Source organism: Taudactylus pleione, unplaced genomic scaffold (genome assembly GCF_031769625.1).
Source record: "Taudactylus pleione unplaced genomic scaffold, aTauple2 ptg000073l, whole genome shotgun sequence".
In the NCBI taxonomy this organism is placed as follows: domain Eukaryota; kingdom Metazoa; phylum Chordata; class Amphibia; order Anura; family Myobatrachidae; genus Taudactylus; species Taudactylus pleione.
In genome coordinates, this window is record NW_028284475.1 from 3,550,512 (window position 1) to 3,575,037 (window position 24,526).

The 24,526-nt window shown below is 49.0% G+C and overlaps 1 protein-coding gene across 6 annotated transcripts in view; it reads left to right on the plus strand.

Moving 5' to 3' along the window:
• The window catches only part of LOC148532543 (uncharacterized), an 88,414-nt gene that overhangs the window by 47,267 nt on the left and 16,621 nt on the right, over positions 1-24,526 (plus strand). For 5 of the 6 annotated variants that reach the window (XM_088467715.1, XM_088467717.1, XM_088467714.1 and 2 more), the window contains 3 exons: positions 2,142-2,251; positions 6,396-6,674; positions 7,005-7,079. In XM_088467715.1, the coding sequence (XP_088323841.1) occupies positions 2,142-2,251; positions 6,396-6,605 (320 nt within the window). In that variant the 3' untranslated portion in view covers positions 6,606-6,674; positions 7,005-7,079. Of the gene's footprint in view, positions 1-2,141; positions 2,252-6,395; positions 6,675-7,004; positions 7,080-24,526 lie in introns of those variants that run through there. The other variant, XM_088467718.1, reaches the window with a different exon arrangement.

The window sequence follows — 24,526 nt, forward strand, 5'->3', positions numbered from 1 at the left end:
TCAGGCCCAGCAAAGGCATTCAGCCACAGTACAGAGTGGCAGGCAAACCGGACTAGGCAACCACACCCTCTGACAATGACATTCCAGAGCAGCAGTGTAGAGCAGATCAAAAATTGATAACCCAATAAGGCATATCACATGTAGAAAAAATCTGATAAAAAATATTTAAAAAGAAAAAAAAATAGCAGCGAAACCACGTTCAGAATGCCCAGGGAACCATAAAGCAGTAAGTATCTACAGAACTGCAGGTGAGACAGTTACTGGTCCAGTTGTCGTCTAACTGGGGCATTGTGGTCCATTCATGCTGCGGCCTCCCTATTCATATCATAGGACACAGCCTCTGTCAATCTCTCAATTTTTGCACTTCATGCCTCAGAAGCTAGAAATCCAAGCGGACCAATCAGATTTAATATATAACACGTTTGCTCACTGCCTCCAGCACCTGTTGCAGGGTAACTGCAGATGAGGAGGGAATGTCGGGTTTAGTCTGTGACTGTGAGGCCTGTTGGGATGAAAGCTGCGAGTCCCCACCTTATGCAGCAGGTGTTGTGCAGGCAAAGCGTCCAGTTTGCCAGCTGCAGACCCTTAACCGGACTTCCCCATGTTGGAGGAATGACACGGAGCTCTAGAAGACAGAGGCAGCAGAGGCAAGATCTCAGAGCAGTCAGACACAGAGAGGCAAGCTCACAAAGTGTGGGGGCCTGGTATCTGCCAGCAGCTGAAAAAGTCAAAGGCATAACAGGTCAGCAGATGAATAGCCGCACCCAGTGTCATTGGAGCTTCACAAGGTCCCCAGCTGAGATCCAGCACCACTAGCAGAAGGGGCAAATGAGTTCAGAGAGCTGTATCCATCAGATAGACCAATGTGGTGCAGGGATAGAAACCCCTCCTCTGTAATGGCCTTTACAGGGCTGTAATCCTGGATGTCCTGCCAATCCAACAGGAGAGCCACAGTGATGCATTCTAATACAACAATGAAAGGAGACCTCTATATAAGGGGACTCACAGTATCCGATCCCAGGACGTGGTAAGGAGTACAGGCAGCAAGGAGAGGCATCAGGCAGGGGACAGAGCTGAGCTGCATGCAAGGCCGACCAGCCCCAGTATCTGTCGGTGCTCTCATCACTGTAGCAGTGGAGCCTGTACCTGTAATTAGCTGCAGAGAGGTGAGTGCAGGTTCAGCCCTCAAACAGACAGTGGTAACGCTGGCAGGATATTTAAACCGGTAATGTACCAAGTATCTGTGTGTACTTCTCCTCCATGCCTGTCCTGGCCACACCTGTCTGAGCATTAATGTCTGATGGTTACATTGCTCCACATTAAACTGCACTGACCATTCTTAGAAATGTTTCCCAAAGTAACTGATGCTCCTATTCTATTATCTATTAATCTCACTTTTCACAGAAAAACAGCAGAAGTTGCAGCGTTTAGGGGGTCTATTTACTAAGGCTTGGATGGAGATAAAGTACCAGCTAATCACCCCCTAAATGTCACTTTACAGGCTGTGTTTGAAGAATGATAGGAGCTGGTTGTTTGGTACTTTATCTGTGTTCACGTTATCTCCATCCAAGGCTTGGTATATAGGGGGTCATTCAGACCCGGTCGTTAGCGCCGATGCGGTCGGACCGGGTCGATGGCCCCCCACAGAGCATGCGCACGACGGCGCCGTCGTGCGCATGCGTGAGACCCGCTACGACCGACAGCGCCGGTCGTAGCGGGTCTCGATCCAAAGGGGGCGAGCTGTCGATGTTGATTGACAGCTCGCCCCGTTTGGAAAGCGGGCTGGGGGGGTGGCAGCACAAACGGGGGCGTTCCCATGGGAACGCCCACCGTTTGGGGGCGGCCCCACTGACATCACTAGTGATGTCAGTGGAGAGCTTCCCTAGGGTCTCGTCGTAAGCCCCGATGGTCGCGATGGTCTTGACCATCGTGACCATCACCTTAGGCGGTCGTAAGGCTGTGGGACGTCTTGAAAATTCAAGAGGTCCTCCCCTCATTCAGACCGACCGCACGCTCTGTGCGACCGGCTCTGAATGAGGTCCATAGACCCCTTAATCTGGTGAGCAGCTGCTTGGTAAGCCAATGTGTAATCATACTGTAACCCTTTTAATGATCTATGCTGTATCCTTTCTTCTGTGCAGAGAAGATACCGGATAAAACCGTGACTCGTGATGAAGCCTCCACTTCGAATACCTGCAGTGTGTCCTGTAAAATAAATGGATCAGATGTGACTGTCATCTGGGCCTTGCCAGTAAGTGTGATATAACTGAGCTGTATGACCCAGATATCTGCACCGACTGCAGCCACTGTGCCCTGCAGGCCAGGGGGTAATGAAAAGTTCTGCAGGTAGAAAACATACAATACCTGTATCAAAGTAATCTATGCATTTAGAAAAACTCCTAGACATACTCATTTAAATTCCAGTTCATTACATTAAAATAAATTCAAACTCTGTGATCTGAATGGAACACAAACCCAAAGCCTCGTCATCTCTGGATTCCTTGGGGCAGTGTCGGGTCTTTATGCTTGGTTCCCAGTAATGTCTGTCTGTGGCCATTATAACATTCACTGTGTGTGTTACTTCCACTATGTGTGTTGCTTTATACAGCTCAGTATCACTTCTTATCCTGTACTGTGAGAATCAGATTCTTTGTCATCTAGAAAGATGCTAAGGGGTAATTTCTATTTGACGCAAGTGGGGCATGTTGGCTTTGCAATGATGTGGAAGTGCAGCCAACTAGCCCGATCTTGCCTTGAACTCGTGGAATTTTGTACGCAGCCCTGTTGTGCTGCTGCTGCCGCCATATACAGTGCATCCGGAAAGTATTCACAGCGCTTCACTTTTTCCACATTTTGTTATGTTACAGCCTTATTCCAAATTGGAATGAATTCATTTTTGTCCTCGAAATTCTACACACAATACCCCATAATGACAACGTGTAAAACGTTTTTTTGAGATTTTTGCTAATTTAATAAAAAAAAAAAAAAACAAAGAAATCACATGTACATAAGTAATCACAGCCTTTACTCAATACTTTGTTGATGCACCTTTGGCAGAAATTACAGCCTCAAGTCTTTTTGAATATGATGCCACGAGCTTAGCACACCTATCTTTGGGCAGTTTCACCCATTCCTCTTTGCAGCACCTCTCAAGCTCCATCAGGTTGGATGGGAAGCGTCGGTGCACAGCCATTTTCAGATCTCTCCAGAGATGTTCAATCGGATTCAAGTCTGGGCTCTGGCTGGGCCACTCAAGGACATTCACAGAGTTGTCCTGAAACCACTCCTTTGATATCTTGGCTGTGTGCTTAGGGTCGTTGTCCTGCTGAAAGATGAACCGTTGCTCCAGTCTGAGGTCAAGAGTTTTCATTCAGGATGTCTCTGTACATTGCTGCATTCATATCTCCCTTTATCCTGACTAGTCTCCCAGTTCCTACTGCTGAAAAACATCCCCACAGCATGATGCTGCCACCACCATGCTTCACTGTATGGATGGTATTGGCCTGGTGATGAGCGGTGCCTGGTTTCCTCCAAACATAACGCCTACCATTCACGCCAAAGAGTTCAATCTTTGTCTCATCAGATCAGAGAATTTTGTTTATCATGGTCTGAGAGTCCTTCAGGTGCATTTTGGCAAACTCTAGGCAGGCTGCCATGTGCTTTTTACTAAGGAGTGGCTTCAGTCTGGCCACTCTACCATACAGGCCTGATTGGTGGATTGCTGCACAGATGGTTGTCCTTCTGGAAGGTTCTCCTCTCTCCACAGAGGAATGCTGTAGCTCTGACAGAGTGACCATCTGGTTCTTGGTCACCTCCCTGACTAGGGCCCTTCTCCCCCGATCGCTCAGTTTAGACGGCCGGCCAACTCTAGGAAGAGTCCTGGTGGTTCCAAACTTCTTCCATGTACGGATGATGGAGGCCACTGTGCTCATTGGGACCTTCAAAGCAGCAGATATTTTTCTGTACCCTTCCCCAGATTTGTACCTTGAGACAATCCTGTCTCGGAGGTCTACAGACAATTCCTTGGACTTCATGTTTGGTTTGTGCTCTGACATGCACTGTCAAGTGTGGGACCTTATATAGACAGGTGTATGACTTTCAAAATCATGTCCAAACAACTGAGTTACCACAGGTTGACTTAAATTAAATTAAACTGTAGGAACATTTCAAGGATGATCAGTGGATACAGGATGCACCTAAGCTCAATTTTTGAGTAAATGTGATTTCTTAGTGGGTTTTTTTTTTTAATTAAATTTGCAAAAATCTCAAAATACTTTTTACACGTTGTCATTATGGGGTATTGTGTGTCGAATTTTGAGGACAAAAATGAATTTATTCCATTTTGGAATGAGGCTGTAACATAACAAAATGTGGAAAAAGTGAAGCGCTGTGAATACTTTCCAGATGCACTGTATATCTATCTCACCTGCCGGTATTGCTGTTACCTGCCTCTCCCCCCTCTGCTGCTACCATATACAGTCACGTCCAAAAATATTGGGACATTGACAGAATTTTCATATTTTGGCCTCTATTCACCACCACAATGGCTTTGAAATGAAACAAACAAGATGTGCTTTACCTGCAGACTTTCAGATTTAATTTGAGGGTAATTACATCCAAATCGGGTGAGCGGTGTAGGAATTACAACGGTTTCTATATGTGCCTCCCACTTTTTAAGGGGCCAAAAGTAATGGGACTATCAACTCAAAAGCTATTTCATGGACAGGTGTGGGCTATTCCCTCGTTATTTCATTATCAATTAAGCAGGTAAAAGGTCTGGAGTTGATTCTAGGCGTGACATTTGCATTTGGAATCAGTTGCTGTCGACTCTCAATATGAGATCCAAAGAGCTGTCACTATCAGTGAAGCAAGACATCATTAGGCTGAAAAATCAAAACAAACCCATCAGAGAGATAGCAAAAACATTAGGTGTGGCCAAATCAACTGTTTGGAACATTCTTAAAAAGAAAGAACGCACCAGAGAGCTCAGCAACACCAAAAGACCAGGAAGATCACGGAAAACAACTGTGGTGGATGACAAAAGAATTATTTCCCTGGTGAAGAAAAACCCCTTCACAACAGTTGGCCAAATCAAGAACACTCTCCAGGAGGTAGGTGTATATGTGTCAAAGTCAACAATCAAGAGAAGACTTCACAAGAGTGGATATAGGCCCTGATTCAGACCCACTCGCAAGTGGGCGTACGCACGTTCGCCGTACGTAAAAAAATATTTAAATTCAAGCACTCGCTCGTATTTTCGTACGCAGCTAAAAATCCGCCCCAAACTCAGGCGACCCCTCCTCTAACTAACGAGCGTGCCAAATAGCGAGCGTACATCCCCGAAATGGCTTGAAGGGAACGCACGCACAAGTACAAACCGGAAGTGGGACTTTCAGATTCCGATTACCTGCTCGTTTTTTCTGCCTACCTCCCTCAATCGTATCATGGCAATCAATGTATCAATTAGCTTAATTGTTTTTTTTTTTTCAACACAATGCAATAAACTTTAATCTTGTCCGTGTTTGTATTTGCTCGCAGAATACGTACGGCTGAAACCTTCGCTTTTATTGTTCAAAAGACATGTTAGCCCCAATTAAACAATTGTTCTATTTGTTTGTCTCCCCACAATTTTTCTGTGGTTCATTTCTTTATTTAAATTTGCTTACGCATGTCACTGCATCAAGCCTATCATAACTCTCAAGAGATTTGTGGCCCTGTCGAACACATGACTCATACACTAACCAATAGAATTTGTCCTGTTAATTTCCCAAATACATTAGCCAATCAAATTTTTTTGGGGTGCTTTATTAAAAATATTTTGCCAAAAAAACACCATTGCCATCATGAGATCCGCCGCATTCACCAGGCGCGAACTGCTGGTGCTGACGGAGGTGATGGACAGGCGGATCACCAGTCAGCCTCCACCCATCTCCAATAGGCGCAAGCGTTCCGCATATGCGGAGGTACGTCGACGCCTGCGCTCCTTCGGCTCACGCCGACATATTGGCCAGCTGGAGCGCAGGTGGTCGGACCTGCACCGGCGGACGCCCCGCTTGCTGGCATGCTTTCGCATGCAGATTGCGGAAAGTAAGTGTTCTGGACTGTGGTTTTCAAGTTTATCTTGTGGGCCCTAACTGCGTGTGCATGTTTTCATGTCTGTCCTATTGAGTCATTGTAGTCATATCTGCATGTGCATGTTTTCATGTCTGTCCTATTGAGTCATTGTAGTCATATCTGCATGTGCATGTTTTTCATGTCTGTCCTATTGAGTCATTGTAGTCATATCTGCATGTGCATGTTTTCATGTCTGTCCTATTGAGTCATTTTTTTTTTTTATTTTTTTTTTTTTTTGGATTCCTGTTGAAACTAACCACAATATTTTTTTAATTTTTTAGGGGCACAGCAAACACTACGGCGGCATCGCCAGACAAGACGCCGGTCCCGGCCCCTCTCTCCAACCCCCAATTCGTCTATTACCCCCTCCTCCCCAGACCCTGTGGCCGAAATTTCAGGCCTACTTCCCCTCCAGCCCAATTCCCCCTCTCCTCCATCCGTCCCTCCTCCAAATACCCCCTCCCAGGATTCCTCAAACACCTCGCCCCTAGGTTTGGGGAATGTAGCCACCTCCGAGGTGGTCCAGGGAGTGGCTTCTGGCTCTGTCGTTTTTGAGAACGGTATGTTTTTACATTTTATTTTGGACACCACAAACTGTTTGTATGTAATCATGTGTCGTCCCCATTTTTTTTGCCTTTCTGTCGCCTTAGGGTATTTTTGGGGGTTATCTTTACCTGTTCCTGCTGATGTCACCATACACATATCACACCTGTGTGCCTTTTTTTAGGGCCCTTGTATTTTTGGCCTACGACATTTTGGGGTGCTGGGTTTTATCCGTGTAATGTTTTTTTGGCCCACAAGCTTGTAAGTTTTGGTTTGCTTGTTTTGTGTTTTTTTAGAATGTTGCTTCATTATCGATTTATTAATCCCCAAACTTTTGTCACCCACAGAGGAACAGAGGCGTCGGGAACAGATTGTGAATTGTGTGGGCCGTATGCGGGAGCAGGTCACCGGGCTTATGCAGGGCCTTGACCATCTGTTGGTCCTCCTTAGGAATTAGTTTTTTTTTTATTTTATTTTCGAATTGTTTCATAATAAATCAGTTTTAAATCAAGCTCTGTCTCATGCGTTTGGAGTAAATCCAAGATTCTTTACACTGACATAAGTAGACTCTTCAAGCAAGGATTGCCACAGAATCTCACTACAGATTGTGTGTTGTATTTTGAATGCAAACAGGCACAAGAAACACCTCCCTGTACCAATGTCATTTTCCTTTTTTGTGGTGGTCAACATGATAGTTTACACCATTTTTCAGGTTCCTATTTGGTGGCCAAACTGCTTAGGACAATCTTACGAAGGCAACTGATTGTACAGGATTCCTTGGTGTGTTGGTTAGTACCCCGAAAACATATTACATTTTAGCTCCACTTGCTTCATTACTGGGTTACCCCTTAGGTAAAATTAACGTTTGGGAGTTTGTTTACACTTGCTTCTAACGTGCCCAAAAAGGAAACAAATTACACTCTCCAAATATTTATTCACAACAGAAATCAAAATACAAAGTGGTCACTCACAAACAAAACACACAGTGATAATCAGAAATACACCACATACCAAAAACACGAAACAAACACACAACAAATCAAGAACTGGTTGACGAAGGTCCATGCCCACATGATTTCAAAAATATGGCGTTGCAATATTGGTGTCAGAATATATTCCCAAAGTTTCCACATAAAGGTTTTTGAAGGGTAGCAGGAAGTAGTCATCGTGGGAGTGCCAAAGATTATGCAAACAAACAGAAGATGGTGCAAGAATTAATATCAAAAAAGTTAAAAACCGTAACACATTGGGTATACACACTGTTGTTTGGTCAATAATTACCTAAAATATCGGGCCACCACATCATCGCGTATGGCCCCCCCACATACTGACCTCCGACCAACCTCGGGGGGGCCATCCTCAGGTAAGGCATCCTGTTGTGAAAGATCCCACACAGGACCACAATTTTTGAAACCATATCCGGCAAATACATGAGCTCGCCACCAGAGCGGTGGAGGCATCTGAATCGGCCTTTTAAAAGGCCGATACAGCGCTCCACCACTTGCCTGGTGGCTGTAAGTACGGTATTAAACTCACTTTGTGGACCTGGTGTGGGAGCCAAATAAGGAGTGAGCAGCCAGGGCATGCAAGGGTATCCACTGTCTCCTGTGAAAAAGAATAGACAACATCAGGATCACTGTGTATCAAGCTTAACATTGTTATGTACTAAAGGTCTACACTTACCCAGAAGCCACGCATCACCAGCTTGTAGGTTGGTTAATTTGTGCCATATCCCTGATTGCCGGATGACGAAGGAGTCATGTGCACTTCCTGGTAATTTTGCATTCAGGGACAGGATCTGGAGGGAGGCATCACATACCACCATTACATTCAGGGAGTGATAGTGTTTCCTGTTTTGAAATATGGCCTCCAGCTGTGCTGGAGGCTGAAGTGGTATGTGAGTACCATCCACAACCCCTATGATATGTGGGAAGCCAGCTATTTGGTAAAAATTGGCCTTGGCCACACTAAGGGCACCCATATCCAAAGGCATTTGAATAAAATGATGGAGGTGCTTGAAAAGTGCCTCCATCACTGCCCTCAGGATCCGGGAAAAGGAGGATTGTGAGATGCCCGCCACTATTCCCACCGTTGTTTGAAACGATCCTGAGGCACAGAAATGTAACACCGCCGTAATTTGCGTAAGTGGTGGTATTGCTGTTGGACTGTCAATTTGCCGCTCAAGATCACTCTCTATTAATGAGAGAGTGTCTATGATGATTTTGGGAGGAAGACGGTAGCGTCTTAAAACCTCATCATCGGGCATTCCAAAAAGGGTGACACGTGTTCGAAATATCTGGGGCCTTGCACGCCTACGATGCCTACGCCTGGGACGAGATTGAGGTTGGTCGGCTTCCGGGAGCATGGCCAGAACAATCCGCCCAAGATCAACCTGAAATGGCAAGATTGGAATGTAAGGCTTTGGACCCACCCCAAAAGAAAATTAAGAACAACTTAGCTTGATGATACCATCCATTGCTGCTTACATGCCGGGGTATTGTCATGATACGTCCAAACTGAAATTAATCACAAAAATAATTTGACAAATTTTACTCTATGCATTTATGTTTCTAAATTTTGTGCTAGACAAAACTTAAAATATGCGAAACACACATTTGGCCAAAGAGCAAAACGACATTGCACACAGTACATCAAAATGGGTTGAAATGTAAGCCAAAAAAGCGAAAGGGCAACCACAAAAAATTTTACAGGATTAATAAGCATTTAAAAATGCGCTAATTAGTTTGCAAATACAAGTTAATAAACAAACTGAGAAAAATGCGCTAATTAGGTCGCAAATACAAGATAAAAAATGGACTTACCAAGAGCAAATATATAAGATTCCAAATCAAAAGGTCTTTGGGTCCGAAATTAATAAAAAGCTAAAAGATCTGAAATTATGGATCCAAAAATTAAAAACAAGAAGAAACACAATGAGACACCAATTGAACCAAAGTTAGACTTCACAAAACTTACCAAATCAAGAAACGAGGCCAAAAAAAAATATACCAAAAAAGAGAACGGAAAATAAAAACGCAAATCTAGCAAACAAAATAAACTCCAAACGCCAACTCCTTTATCCGCAAACAAGAAACTCCAACCAAGGTAACCTCCAACAATCCAAAAACGCCACCTCGACTCGAGACACACCAAGCCATAAATAGTGTTTCGTTTCCCGCACAAATTAAGGAGGGATCATAGGAACGCACAATCAATGATGCGGCCGCAAAATAAGGACGCATGTATAAATACGTCACGAAAACACATTAAAATTCTGGGGTATTTCTTGTTTGGACCTCAGACATGGCGACAGACCAGGGAAACAATGCCCAAGAGTCAGGCGGTAAGTCTTTCATGCATTTTGTATCAATGATTAATTTGAAACATAAGATTGGGCAAGTTGTGAATTTGAGAAATCTGAATATTTACACAAATAGGTGAGGAGGATGACATGGAAGAGGCTGCTGGGCCCAGTATTCCGGCCAAAGCTGCAAAAAAAAAAAGGCAGCCACATTTCACAAGAAAGGAGATGGAGGTTTTGATTCAGAAGTGTGTGGACATCCTGCCACAGGCAGACAGGAATATGAGTCTAAGCCAGAAGTGGAGAATGTGGGAAGAGGTAGCCGTTGCTGTCAATAGGGTGGGTGATTATGTCCGTCTAGCCCGGGATGTCAAACGGCGGTAAGTAAACACTTGCCCCCCCTAAAAACAAACACCATTTTAAACAAAAGGATAATGGCTTCCATTTTTTCCCACAGATGGGGCGACTTCAAATATCGCCTAAAGCAAAAACTCTCGGACAGGGCTAGGCATGCAAGGGGGACAGGTGGGGGTCCCACCCCTGTGTCATTGGAGTTGACGGATTTAGAAGAGCTGGCACGGGTGTGTGCAGCCTGTGGAGGTGTTTGGCATGTCCAGACTTTGCGGCTCCTCATGTTGTCCCAGGTAAATCTTTTGATGTCACCAACTCTGAAATGTTAGTGGGCCAATATGTAGATTCTAATGTGAGTCTTTTCTCATTTCTCCTAACAGAGACACAGGCGGATGAGTCTGCTCCAGAGGGGAGCCTTGGCCGCCGAATTTCTGCTGGCTCGGCAGGGGAGGAACCAGTACATCCGGCTGAGGACCCTGCAGAAGCCAGTCCAGGGCAATCCCCCTCGCAGGCAGTGTCCCTCCTCACAGAACTCAATTTCAAATCGGATTTCCATACGGAGATTCTGCAGAGGATGGACGCCAGTCTGCTACGGGTGGCTGAGGCCCTGGAGCAAAATGCTGCGGCCAACGTGACCATTGGTCAGGCCCTGGCGGAAAATACCAGGGCCAACATCCGCATCGCCAATGCCCTGGAGCAGCTCGTTCGCCAGCACATGGTGGAGCCGACCTCCCTTCCTGCCGGAACATCAGGATCCTCCACCTCTGGCACAACATCAGCCAATCCTCCAAATGTGCCTAGCCCTGTGCCTAGTCCAGAGGCCACAACATCTGCCTCTGGACAGGCCAGCCCGATGACATCCCGGAACCGGTCTGGCGCCCTCCCTCCCCCATCCAAACGGGTGAAAAAACGGTGACAGCAATGGCGACTTTTCCCACACTCCCTCTGTGCTTGGCTCATATTCCTTTCTGGTCAAAACTTCCCTCTCCTTTCTTGTGAAATGTTTTTAATTTTTTGTTGTACGTTTATGTCTACAGTTATGTTGGGCCAATTTGTTTGATTTTGGGACTGATCTTTGCCAAAAAAAGATGTCCCCAAATTTTTTATTAATTTAGTTTTGGTTTGACCAATAAATTGACGCCAAAAATCTGACATTGTATTGTGACATTATTGTACAAATGGGTTACATTTAATCCTGGCCCAAAAGGCAAAAACTTGCAAAAAAAACCAAAACAATTTAAAAAAAAAAAAGGGCTCTTTAAGGAACGTTTAAAAAATCATATAACGAGGCAAATTCAACAGGCAAAAATAAAAAGGTGAGAAAATTAAAACATGATGACATTATTGTTACAATAGGCCCTAACCACCAAATTGAGGCCAAAATAAACCCCCACAAATGTACGCAAATTGATTGTGTCATCCTGACATTAGCAGCTCTGATTTCCACCTGCGTACGGTTTTGTGCTATCCCAAAAAACTGATTTCACAACACATACCAAGCCGGTTTTCAATCCAACACTAATTGCTTTTCAGACCACCAGCGATTAATCGCAACAACATCGTGGAGTCCCGGGACGGAGGAGAAGGCCATCGCCAATGTGGTCGAGTAATCCAGACCCTAAGCTGTGCGAGCATTTTGAAGGGAAAGAGGATCATCCAGTGACGTATGAGTCGGTCCAAACACATTTTACGCTCGCATCTGCTAATGTATGTACGCCCCAAAAACGCCTCGCCACGCCTGCGTTTTTCCATCTCCACCCCCGTCAACACCCAAAAACGCCCTGTTCTGTCAATCACATTTGACATGTCACTTCCTGTACGCTATTTGACGAACGAGACCAAAAAAACTCGCAATCTGCCGTACGCACATGCGCAGTGTTACACCGACGCATGCGCGGTTAGTCAACATCGGAACGCAACGAGCGTACTGCTGTTTGCGAGTGGCTCTGAATGAGTGCCATAGAGGGTTCACCACAAGATGTAAATCATTGGTGAGCCTCAAAAACAGGAAGACCAGATTAGAGTTTGCCAAACAACATCTAAAAAAGCCATTACAGTTCTGCAACAACATCCTATGGACAGATGAGACAAAGATCAACTTGTACCAGAGTGATGGCAAGAAAAGGAAATGCTCATGATCCAAAATATACCACCTCATCAGTGAAGCATGGTGGTGGTAGTGTCATGGCGTGGGCATGTATGACTGCCAATGGAACTGGTTCCCTTGTATTTATTGTAGGGATGTGCAGGCTCGGATAGGTTCGAGTTTGCACGTGGAGTTCGGATTTTTCCCTCCAAAAAAACGGAACTCAGAACGAGGCAAAACGTCATCTTACATGGACGAACATCATCATTCCTGGACAAAAGACCAGGAATGATGATGTTCGTCCATGTAAGATGACGTTTTGCCTCGTTCTGAGTTCCGTTTTTTTGGAGGGAAAAATCCGAACTCCACGTGCAAACTCGAACCTATCCGAGCCTGCACATCCCTAATTTATTGATGATGTGACTGCTGACAAAAGCAGCAGAATGAATTCTGAAGTGTTTTGGGCAATATTATATGCTCATATTCAGTCAAATGCTTCAGAACTCATTGGACGGCGCTTCACAGTGCAGATGGACAATGCCCCAAAGCATACTGCAAAAGCAACCAAAGAGTTTTTTAAGGCTAAAAAGTGGAATGTTATGCAATGGCCAAGTCAATCCCCTGACCTGAATCCGAGTGAGCATGCATTTCACTTGATGAAGACAAAACTGAAGGGAAAATTCCCCAAGAACAAGCAGGATCTGAAGACATTTGCAGTAGAGGCCTGGCAGAGCATCACCAGGGATGAAACCCAGCGTCTGGTGATGTCTGTGCGTTCCAGACTTCAGGCTGTAATTGCCTGCAAAGGATTTGCAACAAAGTATTAAAAAGTGAAAGTTAGATTTAGGATTGTTTAGCTTGTCCCATTACTTTTGGCCCCTTAAAAAGTGGGAGGCACATATAGAAACCATTGTAATTCCTACACCGTTCACCTGATTTGGATGTAATTACCCTCAAATTAAATCTGAAAGTCTGCAGTTAAAGTACATCTTGTTTGTTTCATTTCAAAGTCATAAACTTCTCTATCGTCAGATGACAGATGAACCATACTAAATAATCTTAAACTCTAAACTTAACTAAAATAAAGACATGAGACCAAAAGTGCCGTTCAAAATTAATGGTCAGCTTTATTTTATTACAACAGAAGAATGGTGGCATAAGAAAGAACGGCAGCATATTGCGAACCAGTTGACTTAGGCAAATGATGTCACAAATTGCGAGGGCCAACTATCCCAATGTCAAAGGCAAATGTGAAATTAGCTTGCAAGGGCCAACTATCCCTTTCTAGCAAGAGGGGAGGTATCAGACACCCATACCATTGCACTATTAAGGCCCCCTCGGGTGAGAGGCACCGCTGACCCCATTAGGGTGAAATCAGCCTAACCAATGCATTGAACGGGAGTGCACCCCCCATACTGCAGCAAGCTGGCCGCCAAGTTGCCGTTCTTCCCCTGCACGTCAATAAAGCTGACACAGACAAGACACAAAAAGGGAAGGGAGGGTGGGAGATCAAATCAAAGAGGCAGGAATAATATACATCACTGACCTAAATCTCTCTAGACCCCTCCCTAAAGATGATGCCCACCAATCAAAACTGCAACCCGTGCTGTCCGTCAAACTACAAACACAACCCCCTAACTATTAACTCATTCTGTCCCTGACTTGAGGTTTATGAGCCTTCAGTTTTAAGGCAAAACTTCAGTTATCTTTGTGGTGGTGAATAGAGGCCAAAATATGAAAATTCTGTCAATGTCCCAATATTTATGCACCTGACTGTATATCTATCTCACCTGCCGGTATTGCTGTTACCTGCCTCCCCCCTCTGTGCTGCTGCTGCCATATATATCTATCTCACCTGCCGGTATTGCTGTTACCTGCCTCCCCCCTCTGTGCTGCTGCCATATATATCTATCTCACCTGCCGGTATTGCTGTTACCTGCCTCCCCCCCTCTGTGCTGCTGCTGCCATATATATCTATCTCACCTGCCGGTATTGCTGTTACCTGCCTCTCCCCCCTCTGTGCTGCTGCCATATATATCTATCTCACCTGCTGGTATTGCTGTTACCTGCCTCCCCCCCTCTGTACTGCTGCTGCCATATATATCTATCTCACCTGCTGGTATTGCTGTTACCTGCCTCCCCCCCTCTGTACTGCTGCTGCCATATATATCTATCTCACCTGCCGGTATTGCTGTTACCTGCCTCCCCCCTCTGTGCTGCTGCTGCCATATATATCTATCTCACCTGCCGGTATTGCTGTTACCTGCCTCCCCCCCCCTCTGTGCTCCTGCCATATATATCTCACCTGCTGGTATTGCTGTTACCTGCCTCCCCCCCTCTGTGCTGCCGCCATATATATCTATCTCACCTGCCGGTATTGCTGTTACCTGCCTCCCCCCCTCTGTGCTGCTGCCATATATATCTATCTCACCTGCTGGTATTGCTGTTACCTGCCTCCCCCCCTCTGTGCTGCTGCTGCCATATATATCTATCTCACCTGCCGGTATTGCTGTTACCTGCCTCCCCCTCCTCTGTGCTGCTGCCATATATGTCTACCTCACATGCCGGTATTGCTGTTACCTGCCTCCCCCCCTCTGTGCTGCTGCCATATATATCTATCTCACCTGCCGGTATTGCTGTTACCTGCCTCCCCCATATTTCTACTTCAGGGTCCATAGGGTATCCACAGGATACCTTGGGGGTATAGGTGTGACGTCAGTCGCAGGGCACCAAAGAGTTAAGCTTTCAGCCTCCCAGGATGCACTAGGTCCCCCTCCTATACCCCGCCCCCGGGCCAAGGCACCTCAGTTTAGTTTGGTGCCCGGCCGGAGTCGGGTGCACCTGTTGGAGTGGGGGCTAGAAGAGCCCCTGAAGCTTTTTCTTCATGCAGCTGTGGCTGCACATCTGGATGAACAGCATGGACAGTCAGTCCTGACGTCCATGCTGTCTTCCCTACACCCCGCCGGTACCAGAACGCCGGTACTGATCCGGGGATGCTGGTGGGCGTCTGGGGTCACAGCTAGCGGTGACCCCAGATGCTCCGGACCATGGCCGGATTCAAGGGGGACAGAGGTAAGCAGCTCCCTGGGGACTGGCTGCAGCGTGGAGCCAGGCGACCAACCAGCGCTTCCACTACCCCCTGGGACAGCGGACCGCAGCAGAGCGGTAGCGCTGCGGCATCCCAGGGGTTAAATGCATGCCAGGGGAGCGCGCCTTCCCTGTCTCACAGCCGGCGCCTCCCCCGCTGCACACAGCCCTCTCTGCACTGTGCTGACTGGTCCTGTGTCAGCGCTCCTCCCCCAGGCCAGCTTCTCTCTGCTCCTCGGCGGCCATCTTCTCTGCAACGCATGGTGAACGCTGCTGGAAGCCTGGAAGGAAGCATCGTGGTCTGGGTCCCCCCGCATACCTCTCCTCCGCTGTGGCTCAGGTCTGTGTATGCAGCGCTGTGTCCTACCAGGCCCTGTGTCTGTGTAGTTGAGTGATCAGCGCTGTTAGTGCAGGAATTGTTATTTCTCTGCATTGTATGTGACTGTGCTAGCGCTGCTGCCTGTAACTTTATCTTCTCAAAACTGTCAGCTTTATTACTGTCCCTGTTCTTTCTGCTAAAGCCCTTGCAGTGCGGTGCTGCAGGGTGGTCTCTCGCCTATTTAATACTTAATTGGTGAGAGAGGTCACATACGTGGTGCCATCATGTCTGAAAGTGATTTTCCCCTCCGGCTACAGTGTACCACGTGCAAAGTACCGTTACCGGAGGGGGAGGGTAGCGCGGAGGGCCTTTGCCGGCAGTGTTTGTCCATGGCGCGGCCTATTACGGTTACAGCATCGGTACAGGAGCCGCCCTGGGCTTGTTTCGCTCAGGCGTTAACAGCTTTAGTGGGCCAGTTAGCTCCGCAGCCCGCGTTTACTCCGATGGGTTTGTCCCTGCAGTCTGTGGTGTCGTCACCCATGCAGGGGTTCCCACGACAATTGGTGGTACCCCACAGTCTCCCTATTTCCCCGCTCCCGGGTTCTCAGGAGCCAGCGTGGGTTAACTCCCTGACGAGTTCTGTACAGCACTTGTCGGATGTGTTGCAAGGGGAGTCTGTGATGCAGCCTCATAAAAGGCCGGTGGCGTCTCTGTCCGCTCCTTATGAGGATGACGAAGGGACGTCTGATGATGGGGAGATTCTGGATCCTTACGATCAGGAACCTCTCCATACTAAGGACGCTGATGCTAAGTCCAAAGTATATATTCCTGGACTTATTCGGGCGGTCCGCACAGCCTTGGTGATTGAGGACGAAGTTCCCCCAGCGGCTAAATCTAAGTATGCCTTTTTCAAAGATGTGAAGGGCGATGCCACAGTCTTTCCTCTTTCGGGTCAGTTGGTGGACCATTTAGAGGAGGCGTGGAAACAACCTGGCAAAAGATACCAGCCGCAGAGACGCCTGGCGGTAGCTTATCTGTTCGCGGATAATTATTTTGCTAAGTGGGAATCCCCTCCACAGGTGGATTCTCACGTGACCCGTTTTGTCCGTAGTGCCACATTGCCGATTCCATCCATGTCCTCCCTTAAGGATGCTACGGACCGCAAGGTAGAAATCTGCCTGAAGTCCGCTTATTCCCTTGCAGGGGGGGCAGCACGGCCGGCTATGGCCATTTGCTGGGTTGCCAGAGCGATGGAGCGCTGGGCGGATTCATTAGAGGCTTCTTTTGAATCCGACTGTCCGGCCGAACAGGCGGAGTTGATTGGCAATCTCCGTGATTCGGCCACCTACATCAACGAGGCGGCTCTAGACATTAATACTCTGGTGTCTAGAATTTCTTCAGCAGCGGTGGCTGCGATCCTGGAAAGCGGACGCAGATTCCAAGAAAGGTCTGGAAGCGTTGCCGTTTACCGGAGAAGTTCTCTTCGGTCCGGATCTGGATAAGATTGTGGCCACGCTGGCGGCAGCCAAATCTGCTTGTCTCCCGTCGGCCGCTGCTCCTTCTGGTTCTGGACCATCGTCCTTTCGGTCATCTAGGGCCCAGGGCAGGCCCAAACCACAGTCGTTTCCTCGACAGGCTGGCCCTAAGAAATCGGTCAAGCCCCGGAAGCAGGCATGGAGTACCAGACGTCCGGCCCCCAAGCCAGATGACAAGCCTGTGGCCTGACGGTCCGGGCCTCCCTTTGGGGGATCCCAGGGTGGGAGGCCGCCTGCTACAGTTCGCCCAGTGTTGGTCGACCACTACGACAGACACTTGGGTTCTGGAGGTGGTTTCCCGCGGATACGCCCTCTCCTTCCGGCACAGACCCCCGGCTCGATTCTTCACCACGGGTCTACCATCAGAACAAGGCTACGGAGCTGCGGAAGGTATTGCACACTATGCTCCAGGCTGGAGTTATAGTGCCTGTTCCATTCTCCCAGAGGGGCCAGGGTTTATATTCAAATCTATTTTTGGTACAGAAACCCAATGGGTCATATCGTCCGATTCTCAACCTCAAAGCACTCAACAAGTCTTTGCGGGTCCCGAAGTTTCGGATGGAGACCCTACGGTCCATCATTCTGGCGCTGGAACCTGGGGACTACATGGTGTCATTGGACATACAGGACGCTTACCTGCATGTCCCTATTCTTTTGCGCCATCAACAGTTCCTCCGGTTTGCAATCCGCAGCGACCACTTCCAGTTTCGGGCGTTACCTTTTGGCCTGGCGACAGCACCACGTGTTTTCACCAAGGTGATGGCAGTCATGGCGGCTTCTCTGCGGCTGCAGGGAGTCCGCATGTTGCCGTACTTGGACGACCTGTTATTGGTGGCAGGATCTCTAGAGCTCCTGTTACACCACTTGGACCTGACCATTGCGCTGCTGCAACGGCACGGCTGGCTAATCAACTGGCAGAAGTCCACTCTAATCCCGTCTCAGAGGATTCTGCATCTTGGAGCCTTATTGGACTCGGGACAGCAAAGGATCTTCGTGACGGAGGACAAGATCTCTGCTTTATAGTCAAGGGTGCGCAGTTGTCTGCACAGATGAGGTTACTGGGCTCCATGGTGTCGGTGTTCGACATGGTGGAATACGCCCAGTTTTACTCCAGACCTCTGCAGCACCTGATCCTGTCCAAATGGAACGGGCTGCCTCAGTCTCTGAAGTCCCAGACGATTGTGCTCACCCCGGAGGTTCGCCTGTCCCTTGCGTGGTGGTTAAAGACGACCCACCTCAACAAGGGACGTCCGTTCTGGGTTCCAAATTGGGTCCTGTTGACAACGGACGCCAGTCTTCGGGGCTGGGGAGCAGTTTCGGGTCCACACTTGTTCCAGGGCAGGTGGACGCCGACAGAAGCGGAGCTTCCAATAAATATCTTGGAACTCCGTGCGGTCTTCAATGCTCTCCAGCAGGCACAGCGATTTCTCCAGGGTCACCCGGTGCAGGTCCAGTCGGACAACGCTACCACCGTGGCCTACATAAACAGGCAAGGAGGAACTCGCAGTCGTGCGGCTCTCGTAGAGGTCTCTCGGATCCTGGTTTGGGCGGAGCGCAATCTTCCGGCCATATCAGCGGTCTTCATCCCGGGAGTGCTAAATTGGGAGGCGGACTTTCTAAGTCGCCAGGACGTTCATCCGGGGGAATGGTCCCTGCACCCGGACGTTTTTCAACTACTGGTGGACAGGTGGGGTCTTCCAGAAATCGACCTCATGGCGTCCCGGCACAACAACAAGTTGCCGGTGTACGGGTCTCGCACAAGAGACGAAGGGGCGTCTCTGGTGGATGCTCTGTCCGTCCGGTGGATGTTCCGGTTCGCATACCTGTTCCCTCCGGTCTCCATTCTTCCACGGGTAATCCGGAAATTCAAACAGGAAGGAGGGACGCTCCTGTTGATAGCTCCCGCGTGGCCCAGACGGCACTGGTTCTCAGACCTTCAGGGTCTGTCCGTGGACAGTCCTCTGCGGTTGCCGCTACGACCGGACCTTCTGTCTCAGGGTCCTTGCCTTCACCCGGACCTGACTCGGCTGTCTTTGACGGCGTGGCTGTTGAGACGGCCATGCTGAGGTCCCGGGGGTTTTCCAGCTCTGTGGTGCGTACCATGTTACGAGCTCGGAAACCGTCTTCCGCGAGGATATACCATCGCGTGTGGCATACGTTCTTCCAGTGGTGTCGACCGAGAGGTTATGCACCGCGGGAGTTTCGTCTGTCTCGGATTCTCGCCTTCCTGCAAGCGGGACTAGATCATGGGCTTCGCCTTGCTTCTTTGAAGGTACAGGTTTCGGCCCTATCTGTCTGGTTTCACCGTAGGATTGCTACAATCCCGGATGTGCGCACCTTTATACAAGGTGTTCTCCATATTCAGCCGCCCTTTGTTCCACCTGTGGCGCCTTGGGATTTGGCTGTGGTCCTGAGGGCTCTCCAAGGACCGCCGTTTGAACCACTGGGCTCAGTGGATATTAAATGGCTAACAGCTAAGACTGTTTTCCTTCTGGCCATTGCTTCGGCCAGACGTGTTTCTGAGTTAGGGGCTCTTTCTTGTAGACCCCCTTTCTTGGTTTTTCACGGGAACAGGGCAGTGCTCCCCACTCGGCCCGAGTTTCTTCCCAAAGTTGTTTCCCAGTTTCATGTTAACAAGGAAATAGTTGTTCCGGCCTTTAACTCACCGGGTCTTTCCGTGGGTGAGGCCTCTTTGGATGTTGTGCGGGCCTTAAGGACTTATGTTGACCGCACTTCTTCGTTTAGGAAGTCGGACGCTTTATTTGTCCTCTATGGCTTCCGTAAAAAGGGTTGGCCTGCTTCAAAGCAAACTTTGGCAGCCTGGATCCGTATGGCTATTTCTGAAGCTTATCTTCATAAAGGCCTACCGGTCCCTCCTTCTCTGAAGGCTCATTCCACTAGTTCTGTGGGTCCTTCGTGGGCAGCTCGACGTGGTGCCTCGGCTGTTCAGGTGTGCAAGGCTGCTACGTGGTCTTCTGTCCATACCTTCGTGAGGTATTACAGGTTTGACACCTTCGCCTCTCAGGATGCTTCCTTCGGGCGGCGGATTCTCCTTTCTGCACAGGAACGTCCCCACCCTTAAAGGATACTGCTTTGGGACATCCCCAAGGTATCCTGTGGATACCCTATGGACCCTGAAGTAGAAAATATGAGATATGGTAAGAACTTACCCTTGTTATCTCTATTTCTACGAAGTCCATAGGGTTCCACAGGACTCCCGCCCTGTCGCACCTGTGCTGCAGATGGGCTTTGCTCTGGTCACCGGTTTTCCGTCTCCCTCTGGTGAGAATGTGATTCTTGTATGTGTCCAGATCTTTGTTCTCTCTCTTCCATCTCCTCCTCCGGCCTATGGCTTGGTAACTAACTGAGGTGCCTTGGCCCGGGGGCGGGGTATAGGAGGGCTACCTAGTGCATCCTGGGAGGCTGAAAGCTTAACTCTTTGGTGCCCTGCGACTGACGTCACACCTATACCCCCAAGGTATCCTGTGGAACCCTATGGACCGTAAATATAGAGATAACAAGGGTAAGTTCTTACCATATCTCATATTATATCTATCTCACCTACCGGTATTGCTGTAACCTGCCTCCCCCTCCTCTGTGCTGCTGCTGCCATATATATCTATCTCACCTGCCGGCATTGCTGTTACCTGCCTCCCCCTCCTCTGTGCTGCTGCCATATATGTCTACCTCACATGCCGGTATTGCTGTTACCTGCCTCCCCCCCTCTGTGCTGCTGCTGCTGCTGCCATATATATCTATCTCACCTGCCGGTATTGCTGTTACCTGCCTCCCCCTCCTCTGTGCTGCTGCTGCCATATATATCTATCTCACCTGCTGGTTTTGCTGTTACCTGCCTCCCCCCTCTGTGCTGCTGCTGCCATATATATCTATCTCACCTGCTGGTATTGCTGTTACCTGCCCTCCCCCCCCCTCCTGTGTTGCTGCTGCCATATATATCTATCTCACCTGCCGGTATTGCTGTTACCTGCCTTCCCCCTCTGTGCTGCTGCCATATATATCTATCTCACCTGCCGGTATTGCTGTTATCTGCCTCCCCCCACTGTGCTGCTGCTGCCATATATCTCTATCTCACCTGCCGGTATTGCTGTTACCTGCCTCCCCCCCTCTGTGCTGCTGCCATATATATCTATCTCACCTGCCGGTATTGCTGTTACCTGCCTCCCCCCCTCTGTGCTGCTGCCATATATATCTATCTCACCTGCCGGTATTTCTGTTACCTGCCTCCCCTCCTCTGTGCTGCTGCTGCCATATATATCTATCTCACCTGCTGGTATTGCTGTTACCTGCCTCCCCCCTCTGTGCTGCTGCTGCTGCCATATATATCTATCTCTCCTGCTGGTATTGCTGTTACCTGCCTCCCCCCCCTGTGCTGCTGCTGCCATATATATCTATCTCACCTGCCGGTATTGCTGTTACCTGCCTCCCCCCCTCTGTGCTGCTGCCATATATATCTATCTCACCTGCCGGTATTGCTGTTACCTGCCTCCCCCCTCTGTGCTGCTGCCATATATATCTATCTCACCTGCCGGTATTGCTGTTACCTGCCTCCCCCCCTCTGTGCTGCTGCTGCCATATATATCTATCTCACCTGCCGGTATTGCTGTTACCTGCCTCCCCCCCTCTGTACTGCTGCTGCCATATATATCTATCTCACCTGCCAGTATTGCTGTTACCTGCCTCCCCCTTCTCTGTGCTGCTGCTGCCATATATGTCTATCTCACCTGCCGGTATTGCTGTTACCTGCCTCCCCCCTCTGTGCTGCTGCTGCCATATATATCTATCTCACCTGCCGGTATTGCTGTTACCTGCCTCCCCCCCTCTGTGCTGCTGCTGCCATATATATCTATCTCACCTGCCAGTATTTCTGTTACCTGCCTCCCCCCCTCTGTGCTGCTGTTGCCATATATATCTATCTCACCTGCCGATATTGCTGTTACCTGCCTCCCCCTCCTCTGTGCTGCTGCTGCCATATATGTCTATCTCACCTGCCGGTATTGCTGTTACCTGCCTCCCCCCTCTGTGCTGCTGCTGCCATATATATCTATCTCACCTGCCGGTATTGCTGTTACCTGCCCTCCCCCCCTCTGTGCTGCTGCCATATATATCTATCTCACCTGCTTGTATTGCTGTTACCTGCCTCCCCCCCTCTGTGCTGCTGCTGCCATATATATCTATCTCACCTGCTGGTATTGCTGTTACCTGCCTCTCCCTCCCTCTGTGCTGCTGCTGCCATATATGTCTATCTCACCTGCCGGTATTGCTGTTACCTGCCTCCCCCCTCTGTGCTGCTGCTGCCATATATATCTATCTCACCTGCCGGTATTGCTGTTACCTGCCTCCCCCCCTCTGTGCTGCTGCTGCCATATATATCTATCTCACCTGCCGATATTGCTGTTACCTGCCTCCCCCTCCTCTGTGCTGCTGCTGCCATATATGTCTATCTCACCTGCCGGTATTGCTGTTACCTGCCTCCCCCCTCTGTGCTGCTGCTGCCATATATATCTATCTCACCTGCCGGTATTGCTGTTACCTGCCCTCCCCCCCTCTGTGCTGCTGCCATATATATCTATCTCACCTGCTTGTATTGCTGTTACCTGCCTCCCCCCCTCTGTGCTGCTGCTGCCATATATATCTATCTCACCTGCCGATATTGCTGTTACCTGCCTCCCCCTCCTCTGTGCTGCTGCTGCCATATATGTCTATCTCACCTGCCGGTATTGCTGTTACCTGCCTCCCCCCTCTGTGCTGCTGCTGCCATATATATCTATCTCACCTGCCGGTATTGCTGTTACCTGCCCTCCCCCCCTCTGTGCTGCTGCCATATATATCTATCTCACCTGCTTGTATTGCTGTTACCTGCCTCCCCCCTCTGTGCTGCTGCTGCCATATATATCTATCTCACCTGCCGGTATTGCTGTTACCTGCCTCCCTCCCTCTGTGCTGCTGCTGCCATATATATCTATCTCACCTACCGGTATTGCTGTTACCTGCCTCCCCCCTCTGTGCTGCTGCTGCCATATATATCTATCTCACCTGCCGGTATTGCTGTTACCTGCCTCCCCCCTCTGTGCTGCTGCCATATATATCTATCTCACCTGCCGGTATTGCTGTTACCTGCCTCCCCCCTCTGTGCTGCTGCTGCCATATATATCTATCTCACCTGCCGCTATTGCTGTTACCTGCCTCCCCCCTCTGTGCTGCTGCCATATATATCTATCTCACCTGCCGGTATTGCTGTTACCTGCCTCCCCCCCTCTGTACTGCTGCTGCCATATATATCTATCTCACCTGCCGGTATTGCTGTTACCTGCCTCCCCCTCCTCTGTGCTGCTGCTGCCATATATATCTATCTCACCTGCCGGTATTGCTGTTACCTGCCTCCCCCCTCTGTGCTGCTGCTGCCATATATATCTATCTCACCTGCCGGTATTGCTGTTACCTGCCTCCCCCCCTCTGTGCTGCTGCTGCCATATATATCTATCTCACCTGCCAGTATTTCTGTTATCTGCCTCCCCCCCTCTGTGCTGCTGCTGCCATATATATCTATCTCACCTGCCGGTATTGCTGTTACCTGCCTCCCCCCTCTGTGCTGCTGCTGCCATATATGTCTATCTCACCTGCCGGTATTGCTGTTACCTGCCTCCCCCCTCTGTGCTGCTGCCATATATATCTATCTCACCTGCCGGTATTGCTGTTACCTGCCTCCCCCCTCTGTGCTGCTGCCATATATATCTATCTCACCTGCCGGTATTGCTGTTACCTGACTCCCCCCTCTGTGCTGCTGCCATATATATCTATCTCACCTGCCGGTATTGCTGTTACCTGCCTCCCTCCCTCTGTGCTGCTTCTGCCATATATATCTATCTCACCTGCCGGTATTGCTGTTACCTGCCTCCCTCCCTCTGTGCTGCTGCTGCCATATATATCTATCTCACCTGCCGGTATTGCTGTTACCTGCCTCCCTCCCTCTGTGCTGCTTCTGCCATATATATCTATCTCACCTGCTGGTATTGCTGTTACCTGCCTCTCCCCCCTCTGTGCTGCTGCCATATATATCTATCTCACCTGCCGGTATTGCTGTTACCTGCCTCCCCCCTCTGTGCTGCTGCCATATATATCTATCTCACCTGCCAGTATTGCTGTTACCTGCCTCTCCCCCCTCTGTGCTG